Source organism: Phasianus colchicus, chromosome 1, assembly GCF_987193195.1.
Source record: "Phasianus colchicus chromosome 1, bPhaCol1.hap1.1, whole genome shotgun sequence".
Classification (NCBI taxonomy): Eukaryota; Metazoa; Chordata; class Aves; order Galliformes; family Phasianidae; genus Phasianus; species Phasianus colchicus.
In genome coordinates, this window is record NC_143436.1 from 55476649 (window position 1) to 55491319 (window position 14671).

General features: G+C 52.4%; 2 protein-coding genes across 2 annotated transcripts; both read right to left on the reverse strand.

Moving 5' to 3' along the window:
- Window positions 1-3673: 3673 nt before the first annotated feature.
- On the reverse strand, window positions 3674-5342 carry LOC149919626 (uncharacterized). The gene is made up of 2 exons (XM_090134433.1): window positions 4293-5342; window positions 3674-3969 (listed from the first exon to the last, which is right to left on the reverse strand). The coding sequence occupies exons 1-2, from the start codon at window positions 4839-4841 to the stop codon at window positions 3733-3735; spliced, it is 786 nt and encodes a 261-aa protein (XP_089990559.1). The 5' UTR covers window positions 4842-5342; the 3' UTR covers window positions 3674-3732.
- A 7403-nt stretch (window positions 5343-12745) lies between these two features.
- Window positions 12746-14414, reverse strand: LOC149919627 (uncharacterized). Its single transcript, XM_090134434.1, has 2 exons — window positions 13365-14414; window positions 12746-13041 (listed from the first exon to the last, which is right to left on the reverse strand). The coding sequence occupies exons 1-2, from the start codon at window positions 13911-13913 to the stop codon at window positions 12805-12807; spliced, it is 786 nt and encodes a 261-aa protein (XP_089990560.1). The 5' UTR covers window positions 13914-14414; the 3' UTR covers window positions 12746-12804.
- Window positions 14415-14671: the final 257 nt, after the last annotated feature.

Consider the following 14671-nt stretch of genomic DNA (forward strand, 5'->3'; position numbering starts at 1 on the left):
AGCCAGCAGGGCCAGTTGAAGGTACGGTGCTGGGTATCAATGAGCAGCTGCACCTCAGGAAGCACCAGCATTCTGTTGCCATTCCCACAGCTGATGGGACAGGTTTAGGCTAAGCCAAACCAGCAGGGCCCGCTGGAGGTCCTGGTCTCAACTGGATGCTGCTGCTTAGGAAGGACTGGCTTTTTGTCCCAATTACTGCAGACATGGCAGTAGCCAGAAGGTTTTGGAAACCTTGGACGCGAGTTTAATGAAAGACTATTAATAGTCACGGGGAACACTGTACTTCAGCTTCACCTCCGCTTTGATTTCCCACCAGCAGTACTTACTGTGTAGGAGACTGAAATACAAGAAGCGTGCTTTGCTATTTTGTCCACAAAAAAACTACAGATGGGAGTGTCACCTAGATTTGGACCAGCGTGGCTCCTTGGACGCAGGAGGGCAGGCACGCACCCAGCTCGGGGTCGGGCCTCTACACCCAAATCCCAGCTCCACTTCCTCCCATCCATAGAGTCACTGTACGGTTAGGCTTGGAAGGGACCTTTAAGACGATGTAGGTCCAAACCCCCGGCGATAGGCAGGGACACCTCCCTCTAGACCAGGCTGCTCAAAGCCCCATGCGGGCTGGCCTTGAATGCCTCGAGGGTGGGGGCATCCACAACCTCGCTGGGCAGCCTGTTCCAGTGTCTCAGCACCCTCACAGTAAAAGTAAAGAATTTCTTCCTCTTACCGAGACTCGATCTGCCCTCTTCCAGTTCAAAGCCGTTTCCCCTCGTCCTGTCGCTACGTGCCCTTATTAAAAAGTCCCTCCCCAGCTTTCCTGCAGGCCCCCTTCAGGTACTGGAAAGTTGTAGGGCCGGATGGGACAGCTAGAGAAAGAAAACTGGTGAAGGCATGTAAGCGATGTGAGAACTTGCAGGAAACGGCTTGGATCGTTCACTGCAGAGTCCGTGCAGCAGACGCTGCAAATGGCGCCCACCGCGTGGAGCAAACGAAGCCGAGGCTGAGCGAGCCCGGCCCGGCAGCGCCGCCCGACTGAACTGCGGAGAGATTGTTTGGCGCGCGTCCGCAGCGCTCTGCAGGACAGAAGGTGAGCAGTCGCCAACTATGAGGAGCTCGCTACCGCAGGAGCAACAACTAACTCCTGAAGCATTAGGTTCAAGCTTCAGAATCAGCCTTGAGCTGCTTCAGCGTTAGCTACCTTTCTTAAAGGGATGAGCCGGACGTCCCCGAATTTCCGAGAACTGGGTTCTCTCTTCACGGAGAGCTTTGGGACAGAATTGGCACAGGAGTCCGGGAGGCTTTTATGACTACAGACAGAACGGCTGCTAACCTTGTGCCTGTTTGGCGCCACATAACGAAAGGGCTTCAGCAAATTCGACGAGGAAGAATGTCTTCCGACTGCTCCCCGTCGCTCTCCCTGCCACCCCCGCCGCTGCCCCTCGGTGCGGAAAGCAGCCCCTGCCCGGACCCGAGCCGCGGCTCCGACCCCGCTCCCGGCCGGGGAGAAGAGAAATCGCGACCCGCCCCCGCGCTGCCGCCCTCCGCTCCGCTCCGCTCCGCCCCCGACGCTCGCCGTGACGCTGCCGCCCTCCGCCCCGCGTACGTCGCCTGATCCTCGTCCGGTAGATCCGGAAGACGAAGGGGACGTTTTCCCTCCTGATGATAATTTGAAGGGCGCGGGAAAGAAAAATCTTTCTACAGCGGACTACGGTGCTTTAGAGCAGTGCAGAAAAGAAGCGACATTAGGGGGTGACGCTGGTACGTTGCGAGCCTTTCCTGCATTGCATCGCGCAAAGCAGCCCCCCCAGTTGGAATCCCTGCCTTATGAGGCAGTAAAGGAGCTAAGGAAGTCAGTGAGAGATTATGGAATTCAGTCCGCCTTTACGTATCATCTTTTGGTTGCAATTGGAGACAGTTATGTTATGACCCCTCACGACTGGAAAATTTTGTTCCGAATGATCCTGTTTCCCATGCAATCACCTCTGCCAGTTCCCTCAGCACCCGTGGATGCATCCTATCGGGTCCCATGGATTTGTGAACATTGGTGTTGCCCAGGTGCTCTCGGACCACCTCTTCCCTGACTAAAGGGAAGTCTTCCATTACCCAGACCCTTTCACTAACCTCCAGGGTCTCGGATTCCCGAGGGGGAGCTTTTTCACTGAAGACAGAAGCAAAGAAGGCATTCAGTATCTCCGCCTTCTCAGCATCCCCCGTTACCAGAACACCTCCGTCACTAATCAGGGGAGCCACATTCTCCCTAGTCTTCCTTTTACTGTTAACATACTTCAAAAAGCCTTTTTTATTATCCTTTACCACCTTTGCCAGATTCAATTCCAGGCGGGCTTTAGCCCTCCTCGTCGCATCCCTGCAGGCCCTAACAACATTTCTATATTCTTCCAAAGTGGTCAGACCCTTTTTCCACATTTCATGGGCCTTCTTCTTTCCTTCACATTTCATGGGCTCTTCTTCCCATTTCCCGACAGATCGCATGACTGGAATGTTGTCATGGAGGGCCGTGTGCTTTTTTGGAAAGATCGGCTGGCGAGGCGGAGTGGTGGAGTTGCTCTTTATGTGAGAGAGCAGCTAGAATGTATTGAACTCCATCTGGGGGAGAGTGGTGTGGCAGTGGAGAGCTTGTGGGTGAGAATCAAATCATACCAAACCTGGTATGGGTGACACTGCTGTGGGTGTGTACTACAGGCCCCCTGATCAGGAGGAGGAGGTTGATGAGGCCTTCCATGTGGCCACCCTCAACAAGCTGATGATACGAAGTCGGGAGGATTGGCTGACACGCCTGAAGGCTGTGCTGCCATTCAGCGAGACCTGGACAGGCTGGAGAGCTGGGCAGAAAGAAACCGCATGAGGTTTAACAAAAGCAAGTGTAGTCTTGCATCTGGGGAGGCCTGGACGCCTACTTGTGCGACCTGGTGTAGGGAACCTGCTTTGGCAGGGGGGTTGGACTTGGTGATCTCTGGCGGTCCCTTCCAACCCCTACAATTCTGTGTGATTCTGTGTGAAAAGCGCTATGGCAACAAATACAGCCCCGAATCCGTCGGCCACTTCCCGGGCAGCTTTCTCAGACCAGCCACCGCCGGCAGCGCAGGAGTGGATTTGGCCACCGCCCAGTCAGGGGTGCTGACTGATAGCAGCGTGACTCTCATTCCAGCAGGAGTAACGGGCCTCCTTGGGGACAGGCGTAGCGCCCTCTTATTAGGACGTTCTTCTGTCACATGGATGGGGCTTTTTGTTTTCCCAGCAGTTATAGAGGCTGACCACACTGGGGAGATTAAGATAGTGGCCCTCACCCCCCTGCTTTTTACTCCCAAAGGCTAGAAAATAGCACACTTAATCCCTTTTTGTTCTATGGATGAGCCTGGCATCGGGGACCGAACTGGTGGACTTGGGAGCACGGACAAACCTGCCGTGCTATGGACTACACAAGTGTCAAAAGACAAACCATTATTACCATGCTTAGTAAATGGCTGACAGTTATTAGGCCTAGTGGGTACCAGATTGCACATTCAGAGATGAGATGTTATCTATGCTCTGAGCCTTCAGCGGTATTCCAGAGCTGGTGCTTGTAAATGCAGGATGGTATGTAGCCTCTGATTTATTCCTGCTCACAAAATTCAGCTCCAACTCGAGCCACTTGGTTCATAAGCGTATGACCGTGATGAGATATGAATTATATGTTTATTTAGAAAGAGATGATTTATCCATAGATTGAACGCCCTAGCCAGTGCTGGATGTGGTGTCTGCAGAGGGATTATTCCTGTTCCCTGTATCTTGCACTGCCTGCCTCTTCTGCATGCTCCTGCACGCTTCCTGGTGGGACTGGAAGAGGGTCCTCAGGTGCCTCTCCATTGAGTCTATGTTAGCCTCCATGTGGCGGAGCAGGTCAGAAACATCGATGTCCTCGTTTCCCTGGTGCTCTGTTCTGCTGGAGGCTGAGGCTCTTGGTCCCGTTTCCTAGAAGTGACGGAGCATGGGCACAGTGAAAAGGATGCAGACTCATTTTGCAGAGCATTCCCCTGCGTGGCTCCGATTCCTGTGCAGCTTTTCCTGCCTCGCAGGACTGCCCGAAGCATGGGGCTCCCACCACCTCAGGCAGGCCCGGTGTAGCACAGGGGTTTCCAATTGGGTGTCAGCCCCACGGCTGGGTAAGTCCCTGGGGAGAGCTAGTGGACCTCTGGGAGTCTGCTTGCCTTGGAAGACTTCACAGACAAGGCCTCTGTGGTTGCCTGCTCCCCACCCGCGGTACCCTCCCTGCACGACGCATCTCAGTAGCTCACCTGTCCCCATAGTTGTCTTACTCTCCTCCAGAGGCCATGGGCAATGCTCAGCAGGCTCAGGATGCAGATGTGCTTCAAGACATCTGTGAGGATCCAGGTTAGCCCCCTCTGCTCAAGGTTGTCCCAGACGTGGCCCAGGGTATCGTGCAAGCTCAGGACTTTCTGCTTGGGGCCCAGGGACTGCTGATTTGGGTCCTTTGGAGTGACAACCTTGCTGACCCTGTACCGGATCCATCTGGGGCGTTCAGAATGGCCTAGCTGGTGGGGCCAGTTGGAGGCATGGCGCTGGGCATTAATGCGCAGCTGCTGCTCCTGGGATGCCGTCTTTTGGTGCCCACCCCCCATTGTTACACGGCAGGTGGCTAAGCCAAACCAGCAGGGCCGGCTGGAGGTCCTGGTCTCCACAGGATGCTCCTGCTGCTGAGGAAGGTCTGGCTCTTTGTCCCCATTACAAATCCAAGCAAAATAGCTGCAACAGCTGGAGCTGAATCCAGCAAGTGGGGACAGGGAGAGAGCTAGGGTCAGGAAGAGAGTCCGGCTGAGTTTCATCCTGTTCTCTCCCAAAGATGAATCTCAACACAAAAGCGGCTGTCACCCAGAGCAGAGCTCCAGCAGTGAACCACCAGCGGCTGTCCCAAATGAGTGTGCTGGGGGAGGCTGCCAATGTGACTTAAAGACTGATGTCGTGTCCCGCTCTGTGATGTCACAAAGCCTTTTGCCCCACCCTGGCCACAGGGTTCCCAGTTTTTTTTCTTCTTGTTCTTTGTTTGTTTTTCCACAGTTCCACTATTTGTACCCTCAATTTCAGTTCCATGTACCGCTAACAACTGCGCTTCTATATACCACGAACAATTGCACTTCCATATACCATCAAGACAGTTTCACCCGCTCCCTTCAAAATCCACAAATCAAACAATGCAGTTCTTCAACTTCCACGAACACCCAGCACTTTGTCTCTTGATTAGGGTACTGAGTTATAAAACTGGTCCCATTACTCCATTTATGTTCCTGGTTTCTTGCTCAACATTCCCCCTGGCTCACCAGCAATGTTTCTCCAGTGAGCCAAAAACCCAGGGGGTCTTCTTGGTATCAGTTCAGACACCCCTTGTTCCATAACAGCCACTTTCACAACATGAACACCGAACAATCTCAAAGACAGTGACGATAATCAGTACAATTTATCCTCAGGATCCTTCCTCTCTCTGCCCCCCTCCAGGGCCCAACCTTCCCTCTGTATTCCTTTCCCACACTTGCATAGCTGCCCACCTCCTTCTTCTCCAGTAAACAACGTATCAATGATAAACATCATTTCTGTCCATGAGTAGAAATTAGGCCCCAGAAACTGATCTAACTGTTCTGCTGCACTTATCGGATCCTCATTTAAGGAATTTATTTCCTTCTTGAAACTCCTAGCCTTTCTGCTAGTAAAAACAGCAGGCATTAGCACACCCTATTTCTCTTTGACCTAAGGAGACTGCCCTAAGCGGAGAAAGTGAAGTATTAGTAAGGTTAGTGTTAGAGAAAGGAAAAACTCTCCAGGTCCCATTCACATTGCTCCAACTCCCTCAGTAATCGGCAGTGCATCCTCTCTCCAGGACCCTGCTCAGGATCAGCAGCACGGCCACTCCCCTTCTCTGGAGAGGTCACTGCCGCTTGCATTGCTTTAGAAATTGAAGGGGGAGGAAAGTTATCTGAGGGATCCCACGTAGGATCTTTCTGCTTCTCTTTCCTTTTTCTTTTCAACTTCCACTCCTTCTTGTGAGGAACTTTTTTTACTTTTGCACCCATTAAGCGACATAGGCCAATTCTGTTTCAGAAAAAGGAGTCTTACTGTTTACGTATAAATTCAAGGTCTGACAGGCCCAATCTTTGTCAGACCCCTATTTTGGTCAAAATAATGATTTTCCCTGTAGTGGCTCTCTAGGCTATGTCTGTATACAGTATTTAAACATCTTTTCCCCGTTCTTTTCCCTAGTTTGGGGATTATTTTCAAATTCTGACGCCTCTTTCCTGAGGGGCTATTTCTAGGCATGAATTTGGGGACCCTTTTGCCCTGTTCTACGGGAGCTCCTATTCCCCATCCCTCCGGAATGCTGCTGTGAACTCCCCAGCTCACGGGTTACCACACTCCGATTCTCGGATTTAGGCCCAATCCCTCCGGAGTACCTCGCTCCGATTCTCGGATTCAATAGGGGGGTGCTGCTGGCACTTTGTCAAGCGTCCAGGGTATTGCACACCAACAGCTCCCTCCCGAGACTCACCCGACTCTCCACCGACCCCCAAGGCAAGAATTAAATTCCCCTTCCTTGGTCCGTGCACAAAGTTACCGGGTCTGCAGGGGTCAATACCGTGCCTACCTGCCCCTTGGCTTTCACACAGCCCGTCCTTTGTGCAGCAGTCTCGGTTTCCTATCGGCAATCCCAAGGAATCACCTCACCACCCAGACGGGACTGCTAAAATCAGCAGGGTGCACCTACCCTGTCCAGGGCAGTGAAGGAGGCGATAGTGATCCTGGACGGGCCCCCAAATTGTTGGAAATACCCAAATAATTTATCAGGACGGTATCTCTGATAAAGCAGATTCTATTCGCAATTGCAATGGCGGGCCTCCTGCAAGCAGGAGAGCACGCAGAAAACAGCGTTACGTCTTTTACGCCCTCTTACTCGACGCTTCTCTCTTTCTCCCCTGGTTCCTCAGTGGCTGAGTACTTCAGGTTCACAATCTTGCTGACGCTCAACTAAACACACAGATACTGGCTAAACATAAATTTCTGCTGGCTAAGCATATATCGCAAATTAGCTCTAAACTTCTCACATTTGCTCATTCAACACTCGGTCATTGTTTCTGGACATCTGCTTGTCCTTGCATAGAGAAGCTTAGAAGGAGGACAGGGGGGAGTATCTTGATGCCTGCCTATTGCATCCCAACCGACTCGCAGAGCAAGGCAATCCAGCCTTGTGTGGAGGCCCTGGCTTCTCTGATGTTTGTTAAGTCTGTTTTTCTTTTGCTGAGGGTCTCTTATCCAAGCCGAATAGCCCTACAATATGCTTTCTAGTCCATAATACTATACCTATACTAGTTGGAACATTTAGAAACTATTGCAGTTTTGCAAGCAAGAATTAATCACACACTTCAGCAACTGTATTTCTAAAGCGTGTTACTAACATACGTGCTATTCCTCCTTTTTTCACATCAGCTACTTCTAGGGACAAATTACAAAATACAAATACATTGTGCTCTACTTCCTCAGATCAATTCCCCCTTTTTAATATCTAATGCAGAAACAACATTCCATTCCTACGTGCGTGTATCCTGGAGGGCCTTTTCAGATTAGGATCTCGTCAAGGCAGAGGGTCAGAGCTCAGAGAATTCCTCTAGGTGCCACTCTGACAAAGCAGGAAGCTGACATGGCAGTAGGCAGAAGGTTTTGGAAACCTTGGATGCGAGTTGAGGAGGATGGTCCTCAAGTGTCTCTCCATTAAGGCTAGTTCAGCATCTGTGTGTTGGAGCAAGTCAGAAACACTGATGCTGTCCTTTCCGCGGTGCTCTGTTCTTCTGGAGGCTGAGGCTGTTGGTCCCGTTTCCTGGAAGTGACGGAGCATGGGCACAGTGAAAGGGATGCAGACTCATTTTGCAGAGCACTGCCCTGCAGAGCAAGTCCTTGCAGGGGTCCCTGCACGATGCATCTCAGTAGCTCACCTGTCCCCATAGTCGTCTTACTCTTCTCCAGAGGCCATGGGCAATGCTCAGCAGGCTCAGGCCGCTGATGTGCTTCCAGACATCCATGAGGATCCAGGTTACCTATCTTTGGGCAAGACTGTCCCAGAGGTGGCCCAGGGGTGTCGTGCAAGCTGAAGACTTTCTGCTTGGGGCCGGGAGACTGCTGATTTGGGTCCTTTGGAGTGACAACCTTGCTGGCCCTGTACTGGATCCATCTTGACGTGCGGAATCAAACTCTGTCACCCAAGATTACAAAGCAGGTACAAGTGCTGCGCAGACACCGGGTGCAAGGTGGATAGATCTGCCTAACTTGCACACAGTCTGGAAAAATCTTGCTACAGATATAGGCTGAACTAAGACATAATCATAGTTTTCCCGGAATTCGGATACATATTCATCATACCGCTGAGAGTTCATTAGCATGCAGACCCTCCCCTCTTGCACTTGCGTAGTGGGTCATGGGATGAAGATTTGTCGTCTTCCTTGCGAAGGCTTCTGACCTTTTTCACTGTAAACTTCTGACCTTTCGGGGGGGCATCCCCCCAAACTGCTTTCTTCTTGTCCTGTGGACATTTAATCACCTCCCTGCCAAATGTCCTCGGGCCGTTCTTAAACCCTTGTCTTTATGGCCTTCATCCCCCTCACTATCCCAGTCACAGTGTCTGCCATCCCTTATTTTTCTAACAAGCTCTACATTCTTGCTTCTATAAACTATCTCTAACTATTCCCCTTCACCCTCCGTATTCTCAGTCACTGTGGAGCCTTCTTGCCTCTTTACTTTCACTTATGGGGCCTTTCTCACCTTTCAATCTGAGGTGTTCAGAAAGGCCTAGCTGGAGGGGGCCGTTGGAAGCACAGCGCTGGGCATTAATGCGCAGCTGCTGCTTCTGGGATGCCGCCATTTGTTCCCCATCCTCAGTAGTTATGTGGCAGGTAGATATAACAAGTCAGCAGGGCCGGTTGAGGGCATGGTGCTGGGTATCGATGTGCAGCTGCTGCTTATGTGATCCCATCGTTTTGTTCCCCATTCTCCATTGGTACATGGCAGGTGGATAGGCCAAGCCAGCAGGGCCAGTTGAAGGTACGGTGCTGGGTATCAATGAGCAGCTGCACCTCAGGAAGCACCAGCATTCTGTTGCCATTCCCACAGCTGATGGGACAGGTTTAGGCTAAGCCAAACCAGCAGGGCCCGCTGGAGGTCCTGGTCTCAACTGGATGCTGCTGCTTAGGAAGGACTGGCTTTTTGTCCCAATTACTGCAGACATGGCAGTAGCCAGAAGGTTTTGGAAACCTTGGACGCGAGTTTAATGAAAGACTATTAATAGTCACGGGGAACACTGTACTTCAGCTTCACCTCCGCTTTGATTTCCCACCAGCAGTACTTACTGTGTAGGAGACTGAAATACAAGAAGCGTGCTTTGCTATTTTGTCCACAAAAAAACTACAGATGGGAGTGTCACCTAGATTTGGACCAGCGTGGCTCCTTGGACGCAGGAGGGCAGGCACGCACCCAGCTCGGGGTCGGGCCTCTACACCCAAATCCCAGCTCCACTTCCTCCCATCCATAGAGTCACTGTACGGTTAGGCTTGGAAGGGACCTTTAAGACGATGTAGGTCCAAACCCCCGGCGATAGGCAGGGACACCTCCCTCTAGACCAGGCTGCTCAAAGCCCCATGCGGGCTGGCCTTGAATGCCTCGAGGGTGGGGGCATCCACAACCTCGCTGGGCAGCCTGTTCCAGTGTCTCAGCACCCTCACAGTAAAAGTAAAGAATTTCTTCCTCTTACCGAGACTCGATCTGCCCTCTTCCAGTTCAAAGCCGTTTCCCCTCGTCCTGTCGCTACGTGCCCTTATTAAAAAGTCCCTCCCCAGCTTTCCTGCAGGCCCCCTTCAGGTACTGGAAAGTTGTAGGGCCGGATGGGACAGCTAGAGAAAGAAAACTGGTGAAGGCATGTAAGCGATGTGAGAACTTGCAGGAAACGGCTTGGATCGTTCACTGCAGAGTCCGTGCAGCAGACGCTGCAAATGGCGCCCACCGCGTGGAGCAAACGAAGCCGAGGCTGAGCGAGCCCGGCCCGGCAGCGCCGCCCGACTGAACTGCGGAGAGATTGTTTGGCGCGCGTCCGCAGCGCTCTGCAGGACAGAAGGTGAGCAGTCGCCAACTATGAGGAGCTCGCTACCGCAGGAGCAACAACTAACTCCTGAAGCATTAGGTTCAAGCTTCAGAATCAGCCTTGAGCTGCTTCAGCGTTAGCTACCTTTCTTAAAGGGATGAGCCGGACGTCCCCGAATTTCCGAGAACTGGGTTCTCTCTTCACGGAGAGCTTTGGGACAGAATTGGCACAGGAGTCCGGGAGGCTTTTATGACTACAGACAGAACGGCTGCTAACCTTGTGCCTGTTTGGCGCCACATAACGAAAGGGCTTCAGCAAATTCGACGAGGAAGAATGTCTTCCGACTGCTCCCCGTCGCTCTCCCTGCCACCCCCGCCGCTGCCCCTCGGTGCGGAAAGCAGCCCCTGCCCGGACCCGAGCCGCGGCTCCGACCCCGCTCCCGGCCGGGGAGAAGAGAAATCGCGACCCGCCCCCGCGCTGCCGCCCTCCGCTCCGCTCCGCTCCGCCCCCGACGCTCGCCGTGACGCTGCCGCCCTCCGCCCCGCGTACGTCGCCTGATCCTCGTCCGGTAGATCCGGAAGACGAAGGGGACGTTTTCCCTCCTGATGATAATTTGAAGGGCGCGGGAAAGAAAAATCTTTCTACAGCGGACTACGGTGCTTTAGAGCAGTGCAGAAAAGAAGCGACATTAGGGGGTGACGCTGGTACGTTGCGAGCCTTTCCTGCATTGCATCGCGCAAAGCAGCCCCCCCAGTTGGAATCCCTGCCTTATGAGGCAGTAAAGGAGCTAAGGAAGTCAGTGAGAGATTATGGAATTCAGTCCGCCTTTACGTATCATCTTTTGGTTGCAATTGGAGACAGTTATGTTATGACCCCTCACGACTGGAAAATTTTGTTCCGAATGATCCTGTTTCCCATGCAATCACCTCTGCCAGTTCCCTCAGCACCCGTGGATGCATCCTATCGGGTCCCATGGATTTGTGAACATTGGTGTTGCCCAGGTGCTCTCGGACCACCTCTTCCCTGACTAAAGGGAAGTCTTCCATTACCCAGACCCTTTCACTAACCTCCAGGGTCTCGGATTCCCGAGGGGGAGCTTTTTCACTGAAGACAGAAGCAAAGAAGGCATTCAGTATCTCCGCCTTCTCAGCATCCCCCGTTACCAGAACACCTCCGTCACTAATCAGGGGAGCCACATTCTCCCTAGTCTTCCTTTTACTGTTAACATACTTCAAAAAGCCTTTTTTATTATCCTTTACCACCTTTGCCAGATTCAATTCCAGGCGGGCTTTAGCCCTCCTCGTCGCATCCCTGCAGGCCCTAACAACATTTCTATATTCTTCCAAAGTGGTCAGACCCTTTTTCCACATTTCATGGGCCTTCTTCTTTCCTTCACATTTCATGGGCTCTTCTTCCCATTTCCCGACAGATCGCATGACTGGAATGTTGTCATGGAGGGCCGTGTGCTTTTTTGGAAAGATCGGCTGGCGAGGCGGAGTGGTGGAGTTGCTCTTTATGTGAGAGAGCAGCTAGAATGTATTGAACTCCATCTGGGGGAGAGTGGTGTGGCAGTGGAGAGCTTGTGGGTGAGAATCAAATCATACCAAACCTGGTATGGGTGACACTGCTGTGGGTGTGTACTACAGGCCCCCTGATCAGGAGGAGGAGGTTGATGAGGCCTTCCATGTGGCCACCCTCAACAAGCTGATGATACGAAGTCGGGAGGATTGGCTGACACGCCTGAAGGCTGTGCTGCCATTCAGCGAGACCTGGACAGGCTGGAGAGCTGGGCAGAAAGAAACCGCATGAGGTTTAACAAAAGCAAGTGTAGTCTTGCATCTGGGGAGGCCTGGACGCCTACTTGTGCGACCTGGTGTAGGGAACCTGCTTTGGCAGGGGGGTTGGACTTGGTGATCTCTGGCGGTCCCTTCCAACCCCTACAATTCTGTGTGATTCTGTGTGAAAAGCGCTATGGCAACAAATACAGCCCCGAATCCGTCGGCCACTTCCCGGGCAGCTTTCTCAGACCAGCCACCGCCGGCAGCGCAGGAGTGGATTTGGCCACCGCCCAGTCAGGGGTGCTGACTGATAGCAGCGTGACTCTCATTCCAGCAGGAGTAACGGGCCTCCTTGGGGACAGGCGTAGCGCCCTCTTATTAGGACGTTCTTCTGTCACATGGATGGGGCTTTTTGTTTTCCCAGCAGTTATAGAGGCTGACCACACTGGGGAGATTAAGATAGTGGCCCTCACCCCCCTGCTTTTTACTCCCAAAGGCTAGAAAATAGCACACTTAATCCCTTTTTGTTCTATGGATGAGCCTGGCATCGGGGACCGAACTGGTGGACTTGGGAGCACGGACAAACCTGCCGTGCTATGGACTACACAAGTGTCAAAAGACAAACCATTATTACCATGCTTAGTAAATGGCTGACAGTTATTAGGCCTAGTGGGTACCAGATTGCACATTCAGAGATGAGATGTTATCTATGCTCTGAGCCTTCAGCGGTATTCCAGAGCTGGTGCTTGTAAATGCAGGATGGTATGTAGCCTCTGATTTATTCCTGCTCACAAAATTCAGCTCCAACTCGAGCCACTTGGTTCATAAGCGTATGACCGTGATGAGATATGAATTATATGTTTATTTAGAAAGAGATGATTTATCCATAGATTGAACGCCCTAGCCAGTGCTGGATGTGGTGTCTGCAGAGGGATTATTCCTGTTCCCTGTATCTTGCACTGCCTGCCTCTTCTGCATGCTCCTGCACGCTTCCTGGTGGGACTGGAAGAGGGTCCTCAGGTGCCTCTCCATTGAGTCTATGTTAGCCTCCATGTGGCGGAGCAGGTCAGAAACATCGATGTCCTCGTTTCCCTGGTGCTCTGTTCTGCTGGAGGCTGAGGCTCTTGGTCCCGTTTCCTAGAAGTGACGGAGCATGGGCACAGTGAAAAGGATGCAGACTCATTTTGCAGAGCATTCCCCTGCGTGGCTCCGATTCCTGTGCAGCTTTTCCTGCCTCGCAGGACTGCCCGAAGCATGGGGCTCCCACCACCTCAGGCAGGCCCGGTGTAGCACAGGGGTTTCCAATTGGGTGTCAGCCCCACGGCTGGGTAAGTCCCTGGGGAGAGCTAGTGGACCTCTGGGAGTCTGCTTGCCTTGGAAGACTTCACAGACAAGGCCTCTGTGGTTGCCTGCTCCCCACCCGCGGTACCCTCCCTGCACGACGCATCTCAGTAGCTCACCTGTCCCCATAGTTGTCTTACTCTCCTCCAGAGGCCATGGGCAATGCTCAGCAGGCTCAGGATGCAGATGTGCTTCAAGACATCTGTGAGGATCCAGGTTAGCCCCCTCTGCTCAAGGTTGTCCCAGACGTGGCCCAGGGTATCGTGCAAGCTCAGGACTTTCTGCTTGGGGCCCAGGGACTGCTGATTTGGGTCCTTTGGAGTGACAACCTTGCTGACCCTGTACCGGATCCATCTGGGGCGTTCAGAATGGCCTAGCTGGTGGGGCCAGTTGGAGGCATGGCGCTGGGCATTAATGCGCAGCTGCTGCTCCTGGGATGCCGTCTTTTGGTGCCCACCCCCCATTGTTACACGGCAGGTGGCTAAGCCAAACCAGCAGGGCCGGCTGGAGGTCCTGGTCTCCACAGGATGCTCCTGCTGCTGAGGAAGGTCTGGCTCTTTGTCCCCATTACAAATCCAAGCAAAATAGCTGCAACAGCTGGAGCTGAATCCAGCAAGTGGGGACAGGGAGAGAGCTAGGGTCAGGAAGAGAGTCCGGCTGAGTTTCATCCTGTTCTCTCCCAAAGATGAATCTCAACACAAAAGCGGCTGTCACCCAGAGCAGAGCTCCAGCAGTGAACCACCAGCGGCTGTCCCAAATGAGTGTGCTGGGGGAGGCTGCCAATGTGACTTAAAGACTGATGTCGTGTCCCGCTCTGTGATGTCACAAAGCCTTTTGCCCCACCCTGGCCACAGGGTTCCCAGTTTTTTTTCTTCTTGTTCTTTGTTTGTTTTTCCACAGTTCCACTATTTGTACCCTCAATTTCAGTTCCATGTACCGCTAACAACTGCGCTTCTATATACCACGAACAATTGCACTTCCATATACCATCAAGACAGTTTCACCCGCTCCCTTCAAAATCCACAAATCAAACAATGCAGTTCTTCAACTTCCACGAACACCCAGCACTTTGTCTCTTGATTAGGGTACTGAGTTATAAAACTGGTCCCATTACTCCATTTATGTTCCTGGTTTCTTGCTCAACATTCCCCCTGGCTCACCAGCAATGTTTCTCCAGTGAGCCAAAAACCCAGGGGGTCTTCTTGGTATCAGTTCAGACACCCCTTGTTCCATAACAGCCACTTTCACAACATGAACACCGAACAATCTCAAAGACAGTGACGATAATCAGTACAATTTATCCTCAGGATCCTTCCTCTCTCTGCCCCCCTCCAGGGCCCAACCTTCCCTCTGTATTCCTTTCCCACACTTGCATAGCTGCCCACCTCCTTCTTCTCCAGTAAACAACGTATCAATGATAAACATC

What these genes read in the sequence shown, in the direction of transcription:
- LOC149919626 (XM_090134433.1), bottom strand. Translation starts at nt 4,841, where the DNA reads ATGAAACTCAGCCGGACTCTCTTCCTGACCCTAGCTCTCTCCCTGTCC. An exon ending in TAAGACAACTATGGGGACAG is followed by an intron (nt 3,970 to 4,292) that starts GTGAGCTACTGA and finishes CGTCACTTCTAG; the next exon opens with GAAACGGGACCAAGAGCCTC.
- LOC149919627 (XM_090134434.1), bottom strand. Translation starts at nt 13,913, where the DNA reads ATGAAACTCAGCCGGACTCTCTTCCTGACCCTAGCTCTCTCCCTGTCC. An exon ending in TAAGACAACTATGGGGACAG is followed by an intron (nt 13,042 to 13,364) that starts GTGAGCTACTGA and finishes CGTCACTTCTAG; the next exon opens with GAAACGGGACCAAGAGCCTC.